At 45.2% G+C, this 14,926-nt stretch overlaps 2 protein-coding genes across 2 annotated transcripts; one reads left to right on the forward strand and one right to left on the reverse strand.

Annotated features, from left to right (window-relative positions):
* Positions 1–79: 79 nt before the first annotated feature.
* Positions 80–4,664, reverse strand: LOC128305054 (endoplasmic reticulum transmembrane helix translocase). The gene is made up of 4 exons (XM_053042339.1): positions 1,570–4,664; positions 1,164–1,503; positions 824–1,100; positions 80–749 (listed from the first exon to the last, which is right to left on the reverse strand). Exons 1-4 carry the CDS (start codon positions 4,442–4,444, stop codon positions 633–635), a joined length of 3,609 nt encoding a protein of 1,202 aa, XP_052898299.1. The 5' UTR covers positions 4,445–4,664; the 3' UTR covers positions 80–632.
* Positions 4,665–5,239: 575 nt separating this feature from the next.
* LOC128305055 (TBP-related factor) lies at positions 5,240–6,364 on the forward strand. The gene is made up of 3 exons (XM_053042340.1): positions 5,240–5,401; positions 5,483–5,562; positions 5,827–6,364. Exons 1-3 carry the CDS (start codon positions 5,312–5,314, stop codon positions 6,344–6,346), a joined length of 690 nt encoding a protein of 229 aa, XP_052898300.1. The 5' UTR covers positions 5,240–5,311; the 3' UTR covers positions 6,347–6,364.
* The last annotated feature ends 8,562 nt before the right edge of the window (positions 6,365–14,926 follow it).

The following is a 14,926-nucleotide window of genomic DNA, read 5'->3' on the forward strand; positions in this document are numbered from 1 at the left end:
GCATAAGTCTTTTTCCCACACGTGTTGACAACGCGAATCCTTTCTTCCTACCGAATCCCAACGGATAATTCGAGCTACACTCGTACCGGAATTCGACTACAAATGCTCGCTCGTTCGTATCAGTTAAATGCCTTTTTTACTTCTTGGTCAAATATTCTGTTCCGGTGCAATGTAGAACGAAATTGAACTAATGTTGCCTTTGGTGATGGAAAATATAAAACGGTGGAACAACATTTAAAACTTACTAGAGCTCAAGTGACGGGGAACTACTCGGTGAACGCTTACGGAACAGGTAAATGCAACTAAAGTAAACTATTCTAACCTTTCAATATTGGGCCAACATTGAATTGATTGAATTCTCCTTTCCATACTAAATCCCAAGAGCAGTATGTTATCGGTGACTATTCTACCATATGAAACAGAAAAAAGATTAATTCATCTGGTCCACCTGGTGGCCGCTAAACGGATGATCAAAGGTGTTTTTTCCTAGCCAGTACTTATAGCGATTCATTCCGACCGACAGCTTCATAAACTAAAACTCGCCAAACATAAGATCAACACCGTTCTGCACAATCGTGCGCATATTTGTTGTTTGCTTTATCTGCTCTAACCATCCGTCCAACATTGCTGCATTAAGTAATAATGTCCGTTTTTCCTCGCGTTTCACCGAACAGAAACGAACAAACGCGATCGATTAGGTACGCTAATACCATATCCGCTATCAGTACGCCAACGAGAATTCGCCGAAACTGGAAAAAAAACAGAAACATTGGAATAAAATATTCAAATAAGCTTCAAGTAAAGCTATTGCAAAATCACTTACATCCGCATCAAAGTCAATCACTTCGAACATTTCGAGCAGATCGGGTACAATGCCTAACGCCAGGCACAGTACGATCGCGCTCGAACTGAAGATCGCGTACGAAAGTAACCGATTCTCCCGCAAACTCTCCATAAACGGATGACCCTTGTAGTTGACGGCTACCGTGGCGATCTGCATTGCAATGCCGATGATGTACACCGTGCTGTTCACGATGTTCGGTTCAAATTCTTGCTTCTCATCCGGTGCCAAATCTACGTTTAGTTTCACTTTTCCTTCCCTATAACATCAACCGAAAAGGCGATTAATAATGAATATGAGGGCCTCATCCATTCGAACATACCGTGGAGGTGATCTTGCATTGGCTTCGTGCACCATGTAGATCAGCGCAGAGAAATGGATCGCAAACTGTGCCAGGATTGTCGTAACCGAGTACAGGTTGAAGATGTTCGGCAGGGGCGCTTGTTTCGACAGCACCTTCAGCGGTTTCGAGCGCGTAATGAACAGAAAACAGGCCGCCGTCAGCAAGCCGTGCAGGGTGAGTTGTGCATCGCTGTGCTTCACGCCGTCGATGTATAGTACCGACTGGCAGTAGGCGGAGATGAGTGCATTTAGGGCAAGAATTTTGAACATCTGCAATGTCGTTACCAACGTGCAGCGGCCCTGCTTAATAATGTGACACACTGCAAGTAGAGAGCGTATATTAAAAGAAGGATCATTGCTTTGTACATTTTATTGCCCCAACTTACCGCAATTAATAGAAGTCAGCCGACTTGTGAATGGGGCCGCAATACTCGCATCTCCCAGCTTCACTATCTGCACCTGCTCTTCATCCATCTCTTTCAGCGCTTTCTGTAACCGTTCCTGGGCCGCACTTTGATTTTCTCGCGCTCGCATGATCGCTCGTTCACGAGGTGTTAGCTGCCGACGGTTGTTACCATCCTCGATCGCTCCCGCACTCGAGTTGCTCGTTTTCAGTGCCTTCTTCTTATCCTCCTTCTCGTCCTGCTGTTCACGCTGCTGTTTCCGCTCCGAGCGGGACGGCATATGGCTTAACAAGGACACACCAACGTGGGCGTGCTTCAGCGCCCCAACGTCATTCGTTCCATCGCCACACATAAGCGTGTAGTAGCCGAGCTTCTTCAGCGTCGTTATCACGTACTCTTTCTGCTTCGGAGCAAAGCGCGCAAACACCGTAGCGTACGGTATCAGCTGTAGAAGGTACGGCTGACGTTCACGATCGAGATACTGCATACCTTCGCCGGTGATGCAGAAATCATACTCCCGATATAGTTCCTTCACGGTGCGTGTATCAACGGGCAGCTGCACCTCACGGTTGATTGACTCCCAGTGCCAGTCGCTTGCACCACCCTTCTTCCCCGTGCTTCCGTTCAACTCCTCGGGTGGTGTTAAAATGACGATTGTACGTCGACTAAAGCGTAGTTCCTTCGCGACGTGACACGCCGTCAGCGGGTTGTCGCCAGTAATCATCATCACCTTGTGCGATGCCTGTATGATCTCCTTGATCGCGTATTTCGAGTCGGGTTTTAGCGGGCAGGAGATGATGATGAAACCGGCAAACTCGAGATCACGCTCCACATCGTCCCGCTTCAGCTCGCGCACCGTGTTGTTGTCGAGCGTACCGAAGTTTTTGTAACCGAGCGCAAGGACTCGTGCACCGCGTCGCGAATATTCCAGATACGTCCGTTCGTAGTGGTCGGGTACGGCTTTTAACATCTTCACGATCACTTCCGGTGCACCCTTTACCGTGCCGATGTAGCAGTTTTCATTCGTGAACGGTATCACGTACCCGGCCAGTACGGACATGCGCTTCAGAGATGATGAGAAGTGGAAACGGTGATAGATACGGAGGGCTTTGAATTTTTTACGCTTCGGAACGCATGAGTCACCCTTGGTAAGGTTCCAATCGATTGCTGTTAGGGTGGCTTTCTCCAGCGGATCACCCACCAGACCCTCATCGAGCTGAACCAACGAATGGCAGGAACCAAGCACGTGAGCTGTCTCCTCGGGAATGTCCTCAATCGGTACGATCGAAGTGTCTTGCTTTAGACCGGCAATACCTTCCACCACTAAGTTGTCGCTCGTCAGCGTCCCTGTCTTATCGAAGCAGCAAATCTGTACCTTTCCGGCAAACGGCATACGGAAAGGCTCCGTACAGTACACGTACACCTTAGAAAGCTGTATCAGCGATGTATTTACTGCCAGTGATAGCTCGATCGGTAGATCCGGTGGTATGATCGACGTGAGAATGAGCGTACACTCTAGGAACAGCTTGTATCGGTTTCTTTCAGGATCTTCCGTGCCTTTGATCCACACATACGTAGCGGCCGCAATTGCAAACACGAGCAGGAACAGTATGAAAGCAAACGTTTCCAAGTTGTTCTCGGTAACGCGCTTCACACCGAACAGAATTGTACGGAGCAGTTTACCCTGGGAGGTATTAAAACCAGTCCGCAACACGTACCCGATGCAACCATTGTCGGGCGATCGCATTGCTCCCTTGCTTGGTGCCGAATGTTGTACAACTTTCGTGCCACGGAACAGCACGTGCAGCTTCCCATCTGCCTCAATATCCAGCACCTTATCGTGTTCATCCGTGTTGTTCTCCAGCGATTCCTTCATCTGTGGGACCGATTCACCGGTCAACATGCTCTCGTCCACGATGCACGAACCGCGTATAAGCAGCAGATCGCATGGCACGATATTTTCGTCCTGTGAGCGTGTTACCGACACGAGATCACCTGGCACAAGCTTCGCAGAACTGATCGCACGCCAGCGTCGGTTCCGGAACACGTTGATCTGGTACGGCTTGTTGCCCATCTTGCGGATATCCGACAGGCTGCGGAGCTGCTGCTGTACCAGCACACACTCGAAGATGACGAGCATGCACAGTGTGAACAACGAATAGTACATGTACTCGTCCAAACACCACAACAGCACGGAAAAGATCTGAAAGACGAAAAACGGGGCCGTGGCACGCTCTTTGAACAGCTCGAGAAATTCTGGGACAACCATCTCCATCTCATTATCCCCGTATGTGGCCTGAGCGAGTGTCACGTCGGCATCGTCCAGATGACCCTTCGACTCGAAATACTCCTCGTACGTCCGGTGTATCGGGAACTCGACGCTGCGGAACAGGGCCTTGTTTGGATCCCAAATGTATTTGGTCTTTTGAAACAGAAACCAATAGGTAAGCTCGCCGTCCTCTTTCGCACCATCCTCTGGCTTCGTCTGCCGGATACGCACCAACTCCGACGTACCATTATTCTCCGTCGGAACGACCTTTACAATCGCACCGGCACAGGGTGCCTTCGTTCGTCGACAGTTTAGGAACGTCTGTACGTGAACGCTCCAGAAGCAGCACAGGCACACGAAGATTTGCGTGAAGGCAATACCGGCTAGAAACAGTAACCCGGCATCCTGGTACTCATCGATACCGTAAACAAACACCCACATGTACAGCCAGAGTGCGTACACCACCATGAACGGCATTACGGCACCGCTCAGCACGACCGGCAGCGGGATGTGGATCGTTACATAGTGGACCAGCTCGTCCAGTGAGCCGCTACCGGTGGCAGTCAATCGCTTCGTTTCGTAGCCCATTTTTGTGACGTGTACGGTGGTTTGCGGTGGCTGTGCAATTTCCTTGCCGTCCGCTATCCTTACAAACTAACCCCGCCAATCCCCGGTGCGCACGTTGGGTTTTGGGGGAATTAATGCTTTATCACAACCTCGTCGTTTTGAAGGATTTGCCCCGAAGGCGATGAGCTGATGAGGATAATACACACGCACACAATCCCCACACGGTTGAAGTATCCTAAAAGCGAACCATCGTACGACTTCCGATGAACACCGCAACTCCTCCAACACGTGATAATGGCGCCAGGGCAGCCGGTGAAAACGATTGACAGAAAACTAATCTGCCCCACCGAGCGCGGTGCTGTGGTGTACGGCGTAGAGTTTTTCCGATTGTAATTGTAGGGAAAATTTATGTTTTCACCAAGAACAAATCGTCGTGGCAGTAAGCTCGTCACTACTTTTTGGTTGCTTTTCTACGTTTGACAGGTGACCGCGTTAAGCTCTGCTTACACGGTAAATACAGTTTGGCAGTTCGGTACATTATCGAAAAATGAATTGATACAAATGATTCCAATTTACAAATACAATTTTAAAGGGGAAAATATTCGGAAAAAGGATAATTTTCAATGCGGAAAGGAACTGTACAAACCCACTTTTTGACGAAAAACGTTATAAACAATCCCCATCATTTCTATTCCCACTGCTTACGTATAATCGATGCTCTAGACCATTTGACGTTTTGTTTTTTGTTTTCTTTCGTATACAAAAAAATAAATTATAAACAAACGTAGTCAATTCTTGAACGCCGGCTCAATGGTTTTTGGTGAATTTGTGAAAGAAAAGTAGATAGTCCGTCATCCGTACACCACCCAAAAGTTTTGTTAATCCAAGATGGATAAATCGGCACCCGAATCCCCACTAAAAATGTTGCTCAACTCCGCGCCACGGCAGACGAGCAGCTCATTAACGCAACTGGTGAAAGTAAGCTCGGTTTTCTCAGATGCGATTGGTTGCAATTGATTATCGTGTGATTACTAATCGTTTTACGGTTCTAATTTGTAGCAACCACCACAGGCTGGGATATTAATGCAAACACCTGTTCCGACCGGGCCACAGGAAGCGATCAACTCAGTGCTTGTTAGGTAATGCCTCACACGGTCTAATCGAGTTTTTGTTATTTGCTTTTTTCACTACACCTAGACCCAAGTTTAAAAGAAACGAACATCTCTACAATACTTTCATCTCAAGATATGTCGCTGTTTACTCTCTTGAATTTCCCGATAGTCGATTAAGCATGTGACACTATATTGTGATTTGATTTATTGTACAACGATAGTTACTGTAAGCAGATTACGTAAATGAGTAATAATAACAGTAATAATACCGTATACAATCATCCCGCACAGAAACTGCGTGGCGACTGTAAGCGTGGGCTGTGAATTGAACCTTAAAACTATCAACTTTCGTACGCGCAACTCGGAGTACAACCCGTCCCGCTTTCACGGTGTAGTCATGCGAATACGTGATCCACGCTGCACCGCACTGATCTTTCGCTCGGGGAAAGTCATCTGTACCGGGGCGAAGAACGAACAGCAGGCACACCTTGGCCTTCGCAAATTCGTACGCATTATCCAGAAGCTTAGCTTCGACGTAAAGTTTCTCGACTTTAAGGTGCAGAATCTGGTGGCAACTGCCGATTTGAGGTTCCCGATACGGTTGGAAAACTTAAACCAAATGCACGGGCAGTTTAGCTCGTACGAGCCGGAACTGTTTCCGGGGCTTATCTATCGGATGGTGAAACCGCGGGTAGTGTTGCTAATATTCGTCAACGGTAAGATTGTGTTTACGGGTGCCAAAAATCAGCAGGAAATCATCGATAGCTTGAGGAACATCTATCCTATATTACAGAGCTTTCGTAAAAATTAATTCTTTTGCTGTAACACATGTGATATTGCTGTGTACACAGACATATTGCTGTTTGGAATAGTGCATTTTATGTTAATAAGAACACCGCCGGATTAGTTTTTGGTAAATACGTAATATTTTTAAATAATAAATCGCCTCATATTTTACATTAAGCATATATTAAACGCAATTTAAACTTCGTAAACATTTGTTTTAATTATTCGAAATTTAGTAAATTATTTTCCAAACATCGCATCCACAACCTGCACTAGTATCAAAACCGAACCAATCAATTCGTTCCCCTGAACGGAATGGCAAAAAAAGAGCGCGTGACAAAAATAGAACCCCAGTACTAACCAACTCCAAAATCAATTTCATTTTGGCGACGGAAGTTGAATGAATTCGTTATATCCCTTTTTTCAAGCCTCGGAAGCCTCCTCCCCGTACCGATTTTGTGTTGCTGATGTGCCGTTGTGGCGTGTACCATCCGGAGATGTGTGTATGGTTGCATATGTATGACGTGGATTATGCTGCAAGACGCATCGCACACAGCAACATGCGATGCGAGCAGAGTGTATAAAATCTTCTCCGAATAGTCGGGGCGAAGGGGGACAACAAAAAAGGGAACTACCATTGGCTCCTCGAAGTCTGAAGTCGTGCAGTTGACTGACGCAAAAGTTTTGTCACCAGCATTTGCCATCATTGCTATGCAATGATCCGGCTGGAAGTTGGATGAAAAATAAGGGGTGAAATTAAAAGAAAAAAAAGCACACCAGGACTAGAGAAAGGATGAGCGTGTGGAACATGAGCTCATGCTGTGATTTTTGTCCCGTTTGTCGTGGTGCGCTTCCTCTTCGGGGTAAGGGCAACCATGCCAAGGGGAAGTGGTTCTCCTCAGTGCCATTCTAGAATGGAACACACATGAGATACAGACACTTCAGAAGCGGTTCGAAAGTGTTTGCCAAATTGCAAGGGAATCGGAATCGGAGCTTAGTTCATATCTTATGCTTCCCGAGTGGAAAGGGAGTTTATGGAGCATTGAACAAAAGCTGAAAGGTTCTTTCGGTTCGATTTTTGGTGTTGTTTTCTCCCGTAAAGCTGGAACTCGAAAATGTTGCTACTTAAAAATAGATTTTCAAACCAAATGTGCCAGCGGGATGGGATAGAGGGCACAGCAGAAAATCAATTTAACCCACACGACTTGTTAATAAATATTTCACACCGTTTGGAAACGTTCACCGTTTAACCAGTTCCCGAGCTCTGCCAGGAGCAAAAGCATTCCTGCTGCAGGTCGTTGAACGTGGTTTTGCAGCAAAGAGAACACACCCACACGACTAAGCCAACCACTAAGTGCTAGTGCATCAGCAAAAGCATAAATTGCAAAGAGTATGATTTCGATCGGTACCGCGGGATTTGCAATAGGGAAAGCATTAATTTCATTTTGAACCACACGGATATGATTGGTGGGTTTATGTTTTTTTATGATGGAGACGCAAAATTGGGTCAGCACGGTAGTCAAGTAGAGGGCTTTTTTTGTGGCACTGTAGTAACAACTCCGTACGTCCATGCCAACGTCCGCGATATAATGTATTTAAGTGGGCAGTTAGACGGTGTCATCAAATGCAAGTCATTTCCGAATTATGGTGCCCCGATAAATTGGAGGAAATTATTACTGCCCGCAAGGGTGTGGAACGCACCATTTTACGAGTACACATCAAGCGTTTAATTAGTGTTCCGCTTTGGTGGACGCCATTAACGCTTTCGAAGATTTCCCCGTCTGTAGATTAACCGGTAGTAACTTATATCCATTATCAGTGGAAGGTTTTAATAACATATATTTTGAAGAAATATGAGCTTTTTGCAGGCTGATCTTAAGAGTTTTATTGGGTGCATAAATGAAAACTATTCTTCTATATGCTTAAGAACAATACAATGTCGATTAATCGTGGCCTACCTAACCGGCGGGCGGATTATCCGTGAGCAGAAAAATGACAGCTAGTAGAATAGTTTTGACCTTTATGACCGTTTAACCGGTTAGCCCGAAAGGAGACTTGAGAGTTTTCTGTAAAGAATTTATCAAGTTAAACTCCTCAGAAAATGTTCCATATTGTTAATAAACAATAACTTTTAATATTTAAAACGAATACAAATCTTTTTAGCGTTGTCCTGTCCATCTTAATCTTCAGTTATTACATGTACAAAGGTGAAGGCTCTGTTATCCGGGAATATAGATTATTCAGGCCGCAGTTGCCCGAATAATCGATGTTCTACTGTATACTAATTTTACCTGTTGATTTGCAACATTCATTTTTTCATCTTTCACCAGCCATATCAGAGTTGTCTAACAACATCAGCAACCACGTGGGAAATTACACAATCGGCACCGAAATCTTCGACCAAACTCTAGCACGCTCGATAGCGAATCATGCTACACATCGAATATACACCGGATCACGTTGCCAAACACGCAGTATCCATTAGAGTTGCCACAGCACAGTGGAAGATACTGCGCGCCGGGTATTAGATTTCGGAGCATCGCGTAGGCTGCCGCCGTTGACCTTTATATAGGTTAGCGTTAACGGTTCGGATGGGAATGTCGAGTCAGTTGGAATGTAAGTACAGCAGCAAGTTTTCGTAATAACCTTCTACAGTTCGCAACACACACGCTGAGGTGTAGGTGATAGATTACCATCAAATCATACACTTGGTTCTGGAGTTTATTTCGCCATTAGAAGTATTTGGAAACGTATATCTTACGGACATTTCTTCGTTGCGATACAGATGCATCCGAGCCTGGCTTATTCCGAACCAGTTGAGCCCCAACGTTCATCACCAGCAGTGGCGTGTGTGGGTGTGATTTTGTCGATACTAGCTCTTTGGTCGCGTAGGTTGGATATTATTCGGTCGAATTCAACACCATGTCTGTCGCGGCATCTGTTGCTGCTCGAGGATAATTCGCCATGTTCAGTTATTCACCCGCGCTCGACAGTATGATGTATGTTTGTGATATAGGTTTTATTTTATTTTTATTACACCGTACCGAACGAACAGGTTGTCACAACATTCTATCGTAACATTGATCCATCTTGCTCCTTGCGTGGGGTGTGCGTTTGTTTTGGAGGATGAGATAATGCTGAAATACAACATCCTCAAATGCGGTACAATTTGTTTCGGGTTGTCTGAGCTACATGTCGATAAGGGTGCTCAGTTGAATTGTCCTTACGCAAAGCTCAAAGTGTTTCGGTAGCATATCTTACGATACAGTATTGGAAATAAAACATGGTAAACTTCTTATCCGGTTATAGTCCTATAACGAAACAGGCGCTATAAGTGTAACCTATTTGCCCTATTTTACCTATTTGCGAACGAAGAGAAGATTTTTAATCCCACAAATAGTGAGAATTTAAAGTGGTTCAAGAAAGCTGCCAAATATTCATTTTTACTGCCACACTGTTGTGCAGTGTGATGCATTGGGTTCGTTCTTATCAGCACGCCTCTGCATATTGCGCTATTTCTCACGATCATCGCTGGAGCAGTATTGCATTAACGGAGACGTGTGTTGGAGGTCTAGCAACATCAATCACTACATAAAGGTGACAGCTAAAATTAAACCCAAATCCCTTCTGCTGCCCCGGCCTATGAATGCGTTAATGAACGTTCCATTTTTGTTTTTGCTTCACTTTTCCAGCAATTGGCGCCATGTTACAAACAGAATTCTTCGCGTAGGCACGGTTCGTCCAATCCATCCACTCGTCATATTCTTGCAAACTCACACATTCAATTGGACAGCTCAGGGTTAAGAAGCGTTGTGCCATTGGAAACCATCATGTAGAAGCATTGCAAAACCCCACCCGGAAGGCACACCAGTTGCATCGCGTTATTCCACATCCGAGGGCACTCGCTTACAATGGTTAACATCATCTAGTCACCCCATCAAACACGCGTTTGATAAATGGTGCGCCCGGTCGGTCGGTTTCCCTGGAGGCTTTCGGATAACCGGGAGTTTGTAACCCACGCATCCGTTTGCATCAATTTGCCCGCACTGTTTATGTTGCGCTTCGACATCGTTTTGCCAGCTGGCATTATTGCTGTCATACATACACGCAGGGACAGGGCTTAACAACCGCAGGTTGAACGGTGGTGAGCATCTACTGTTTCTGGTGTTTTTTAGAGCTTATCCGAACACCTTACTGTACATGCGGAGGCAACTGAGGCCGAGACCATTACATCCTGCTGGCAAAGCAACGATCAGCATAATAGAAAGATATGCATTTTCTTAGCAGCAAATATTTCCATGTGGGTTTTTCTTCCTCCAAGACTCTTTCTTCGGGGGTCTTTTTTTAAACTTTGGCCTGTGATGTTTGCTATAAAAACTCGCTTGCTCTCCCGCCCCGTCGTTAGATGCGTGGGTCTATTGTTTTTCCCTCAGTCGACCAAGGGAAGCTTCAGGTTTCGCTTGGATCCGTTTTACATTTGATGGCAGTTTTTACGCTTATCTAAAGTGAAGCTGGAGCATACTAACCATTTATAAAAGGGCAGCTGGCGGTTTTTTTGCTTTTGGATCATTTATTTAACGGAACGCTCACTTCCTTTCGCGGAACAATTCGCTCTTATTGGTACCGTGATATTTCCCTCCTTTTGTGAGCCCGCGCGAGCGTGAGTGAAACGGTAATAGAAGCTACAGTTTACGCGTTTTATTTCGCCTTTTCTCCAATGAACTCCCGACGCTCGGTTTGGCAATACCCGGTTCGACCTTTGACATTTAGCTGTGCTAGTTTCCTCGTGGGGTTTTCCATCGGGTCGCTGCGGCCAGATGGGAAAGAAGGGGGAAAATTGTTGCTGCTGCACGGTGCGCTGAAACAACGGTACGTTTCGGCATCTAATGCGGTGTTAGCCAACCTCTCGGGCATCCACGCAACACACCATCCCTGTAGCTTTAGCATTTTTACCCATGCGCTCCCGCTCGCGATCCTGTTGATTTTCTGGCGCCTTTTCGCCTCTACCTTCCGGTGCAAACAGCGCACAACAAAAACTTGTGTCATGAGAAAACTTTGCTCTTACTTCTTCTTGTTCCGTTCGGGGTTGCACGTCTCACCGAGCAACACAAGTTAAACAGGCGGAAGGGGGTTTGGCCTCCGTACAGAAGACACAATCGTGACATACAACGATATCAATTTCAACCCATTTTTACCCCGTTAACACGATAGTCCTGTCGATCGTCCAGGAAAAAAAACCGCTCCATTTCCTGGGATCATCCCAGGAGTGGGAAATGTGAAAAGGGATTTTGTAGCACAAATGCACCGACCCGCGATCGTTCGCTCGTTTCGATCGGGATAATTGTTGCGTGGGAGAGAAAATGAATGTGAAACGTTTCACTTGCACGAATGCACACCTCGAATGCATCGAGGGGGAGGAAACAAACCGGGTGGCAAACAAATGGCATGATTTATGTGAATGGATAAATTATTCAACATACCGATGGGTATGGGTATCGTCTCATTTCTCGAGGAGCGCATCCATTGCCGATCAACTTTTGCGGAAGCAATTAACATTCACTTCCCGGTAAGTTTTTGTATAATTTCATTCACTGCGTTCTCTACTGCCGAAGTGAACTGATCACGAAAATGCAATAGTAAAACAATTTCCCGAGAAAATGTAATGTTCTTCTCGTATTCATCTACGGCACGTGTATTTTTACTGCTAAAACAAACACACGCTTCATCCATTGGAAGCTAGGTAACACTTGTGCCCGGTTCCCACTAAAGAGCCACATGGTTTCGTGCGGGGAAAAAAAAACACGTCCTTCCATACAATGTTTGATTTCAATTGTATCTACGGATCTAAAAAGGGATATATCCATTGCCTTTGTCTGTTTGCGTACCAGCCCAAAGCACCTTGAATTTTCATCGTTTGTTTGACCTTTGCTGGCAGAACGATCACAACCGTTAGGGGATCGTTTGGAAATTGGGCCCAATTAGACGGTCAAATTAACATCTTCCTACGGCAGCCGGTTAACTTCAACACGGGTCCCTTTTTTTCACAGATGCTTCGCATCGACGGTAGGAGCAAAAAGTGACACAATTTGAACACTAAACCGTGTGGAGGTACGGTGAAAGCGGGCATCGTTTTGCGGTGCTACAGGATAAAAAGTGTTGTATAAGCTGATTTCAAATCATCAGTGTTTCGCTACTTCATCTGCCATTTGGTGGATGTTCAAACTGTTTGTCCATTTAAATCAACTTCAGTACACAAACGGGAAGTTGATCGAAAAGTAATTTATTTAAACGTGATATAAAATAAAACCATCTCATTCGGAATTCCAATACGCATTCGCACATCAACTGAAAAGCAAGCCTATTGACATATATTTAATACATCTTCAAAGAATCGAGGACACTTTACGCAAATGGGCAGCTTTGACCGGTGAAATGCAAGCATCATGTTAATTTCGCGGAATATTACCCACATCTGACCGCCGGTGCCGGAGACGGCATGTGGCTAAATGGAAAACTCCTGTTGACAAACGTTATAGGCGTCCGCATGATAGTTCACGGAACTAGGCGTAGCTTAACTCTCACACACTCATTGGCGTTTCCATTTCATCAACTGTTTAACTGTGCGTTTTCCGTCGTGTTTGTTATGGCATATTGTTCCGGGCGGTCAGGTGGATGATGGCGGAGAGAGGATAAAGGGGCCGATAAAGGAAGCTAGGAAGGGAAATTGTTCCACCCTTCCTTAAGTTCCTTCTTTCCCCTGGGGTGAAGGAAGCTCCACCTTGATCGACCTTCTCTGTGCGATGGTGATGAAGTCAAAAAGTTTCCCAGGAATTCACCCATTCCTCCATTTTCACTCTCTTCCACACACTCACACATACACACAACATGCACAATGGCGTGAGGATCGAGTGGAGCATTATAACATTCAGCGGTGGATTGGCGCTGAAGCATTTCGGGTAATCACTTCTGCACGCCGTGGTACATGTGTTTCATGTGGACTTCCAATTACGGCATGGAAATTTCCCGGTAAACGGAATTGGCATGGGCGAGCCCTTTATTTGTTTGATACCCGGTGGTCAGCTGGGGGCATGCCATGAGCATAAACTGGTAGGCATAACGTGCTACCGAATGTTGCTTAACTAAACCAACCTAATGAGATGCAACGGTGGAAGGGTTTCCAGATGGTACAGTGTTTCCGATATCGGAAGAACAGTAGAAGCAGTACATAAAGAGTCGTACTGAGTGTTTTTGGCTAATTCAGTTCCTTAAAGGATTATTAGATTTCAAGTGGTAACGGTAGAGTTATTTCTTGATTCTTTTCGCATTGAACAGTAATTAGCTGGATCAATTGATCTGGAATGAATTGGAATAAGTCTAGTTTCCTAAGTTACAGTTACAGTTCCTAAGAATAAGTCTAGTTAAGTCTGGTTACACAAATTAGCATGATTTAGCTCCTTAATTCGCTCCAAAACCCTCAAATTCCTGATATTATTTTTATTTTAGGATTTTTATATTCCTGATAATTAATAAATACTTAATGAATCTAGAATCGTTCAAGGTCCTCATAACGGAGATTCAGAGCTAGCTCACAGATTCATCCACAATTAGCTATATTTTACCACTAGAACGAATTCGCTACATAATAAAACGAAGAAACGAACAACGACTCTCATGATGGCGAGCCACTTCCATAACTCCAATTACACCATTTTAATAGGTAATAATGTAATTGAGATTCACGCTGTAAAACCCCTTTTTGAAAATAGAACAACCATGAAAACAAAACCATCGGAAGCTGTTCTAAGTACAAATTACAGTGACTGAGTACCGCTTCCTGCCAGAAGCCTGCCCAAAGCCTAAGTGAAATGATTTGTTAAGTATGATTCCTCGAAATAAAGCCCTGCTAATGCAATCAATAATTCACTTCGATTGATTGATTGCCAACGTTCGGTCGTTCGTTCGTGGGTTCGTTGCGTCGCCCGAATTGAATGTAGAAGAATTCTGTGCAAAAATTTGCTTCACATCATTTGATATGTGCATTAGCCATGTTTCTCCGAACTGCGACGAAGCGAACAAAAACTCGGAAAATCGCATTTGGACTAAGGCGTGGAAAAAAGCACGGTAACAACTAAATGCGCACACATGTTAGCCACAGGCATAGGTAGTTCAATGGCTTACATGTGCTTTCCGCATTAAGATAATAGTTCCACATTAATCGTATGTGATGTCACACAACACCGGTTTGGGTGAAGAATTGTTTATGATTAAAAACATGTCATGCAAAGCAGGACTTCCGGTGGCCTCCGGTGTCTACGGAAGATCCAAGCACATGGGTTAGCATGGAAACTTCGATCTGGTGGTATTCTATTACCACTACCGCCTACTGCCATCTGTCAACGCCTACAGATTCCGAACCGATCTCCGGTGTCGGCCGGATAAGAAGAACAGCTCACAGTCACGTACAATCGACATGGCAGGCTGATGAAGTTGATTGAAATATTACAAGCGTGGGCTCGCGTAATGTTCCGCTGTAAGCACGTCTTTGAGCTCAGCTTGGACGAGTCTAAGGATGACCTCGGGTTCAGGAGCAACGTCACCCTGAATG

Source organism: Anopheles moucheti, chromosome 3 (genome assembly GCF_943734755.1).
Source record: "Anopheles moucheti chromosome 3, idAnoMoucSN_F20_07, whole genome shotgun sequence".
Classification (NCBI taxonomy): Eukaryota; Metazoa; Arthropoda; class Insecta; order Diptera; family Culicidae; genus Anopheles; species Anopheles moucheti.

What these genes read in the sequence shown, in the direction of transcription:
- LOC128305055 (XM_053042340.1), top strand. Translation starts at nt 5,312, where the DNA reads ATGGATAAATCGGCACCCGAATCCCCACTAAAAATGTTGCTCAACTCC. An exon ending in CATTAACGCAACTGGTGAAA is followed by an intron (nt 5,402 to 5,482) that starts GTAAGCTCGGTT and finishes TCTAATTTGTAG; the next exon opens with CAACCACCACAGGCTGGGAT. An exon ending in ATCAACTCAGTGCTTGTTAG is followed by an intron (nt 5,563 to 5,826) that starts GTAATGCCTCAC and finishes CATCCCGCACAG; the next exon opens with AAACTGCGTGGCGACTGTAA.
- LOC128305054 (XM_053042339.1), bottom strand. Translation starts at nt 4,444, where the DNA reads ATGGGCTACGAAACGAAGCGATTGACTGCCACCGGTAGCGGCTCACTG. An exon ending in GCTGACTTCTATTAATTGCG is followed by an intron (nt 1,504 to 1,569) that starts GTAAGTTGGGGC and finishes CTCTACTTGCAG; the next exon opens with TGTGTCACATTATTAAGCAG. An exon ending in AATGCAAGATCACCTCCACG is followed by an intron (nt 1,101 to 1,163) that starts GTATGTTCGAAT and finishes TTGATGTTATAG; the next exon opens with GGAAGGAAAAGTGAAACTAA.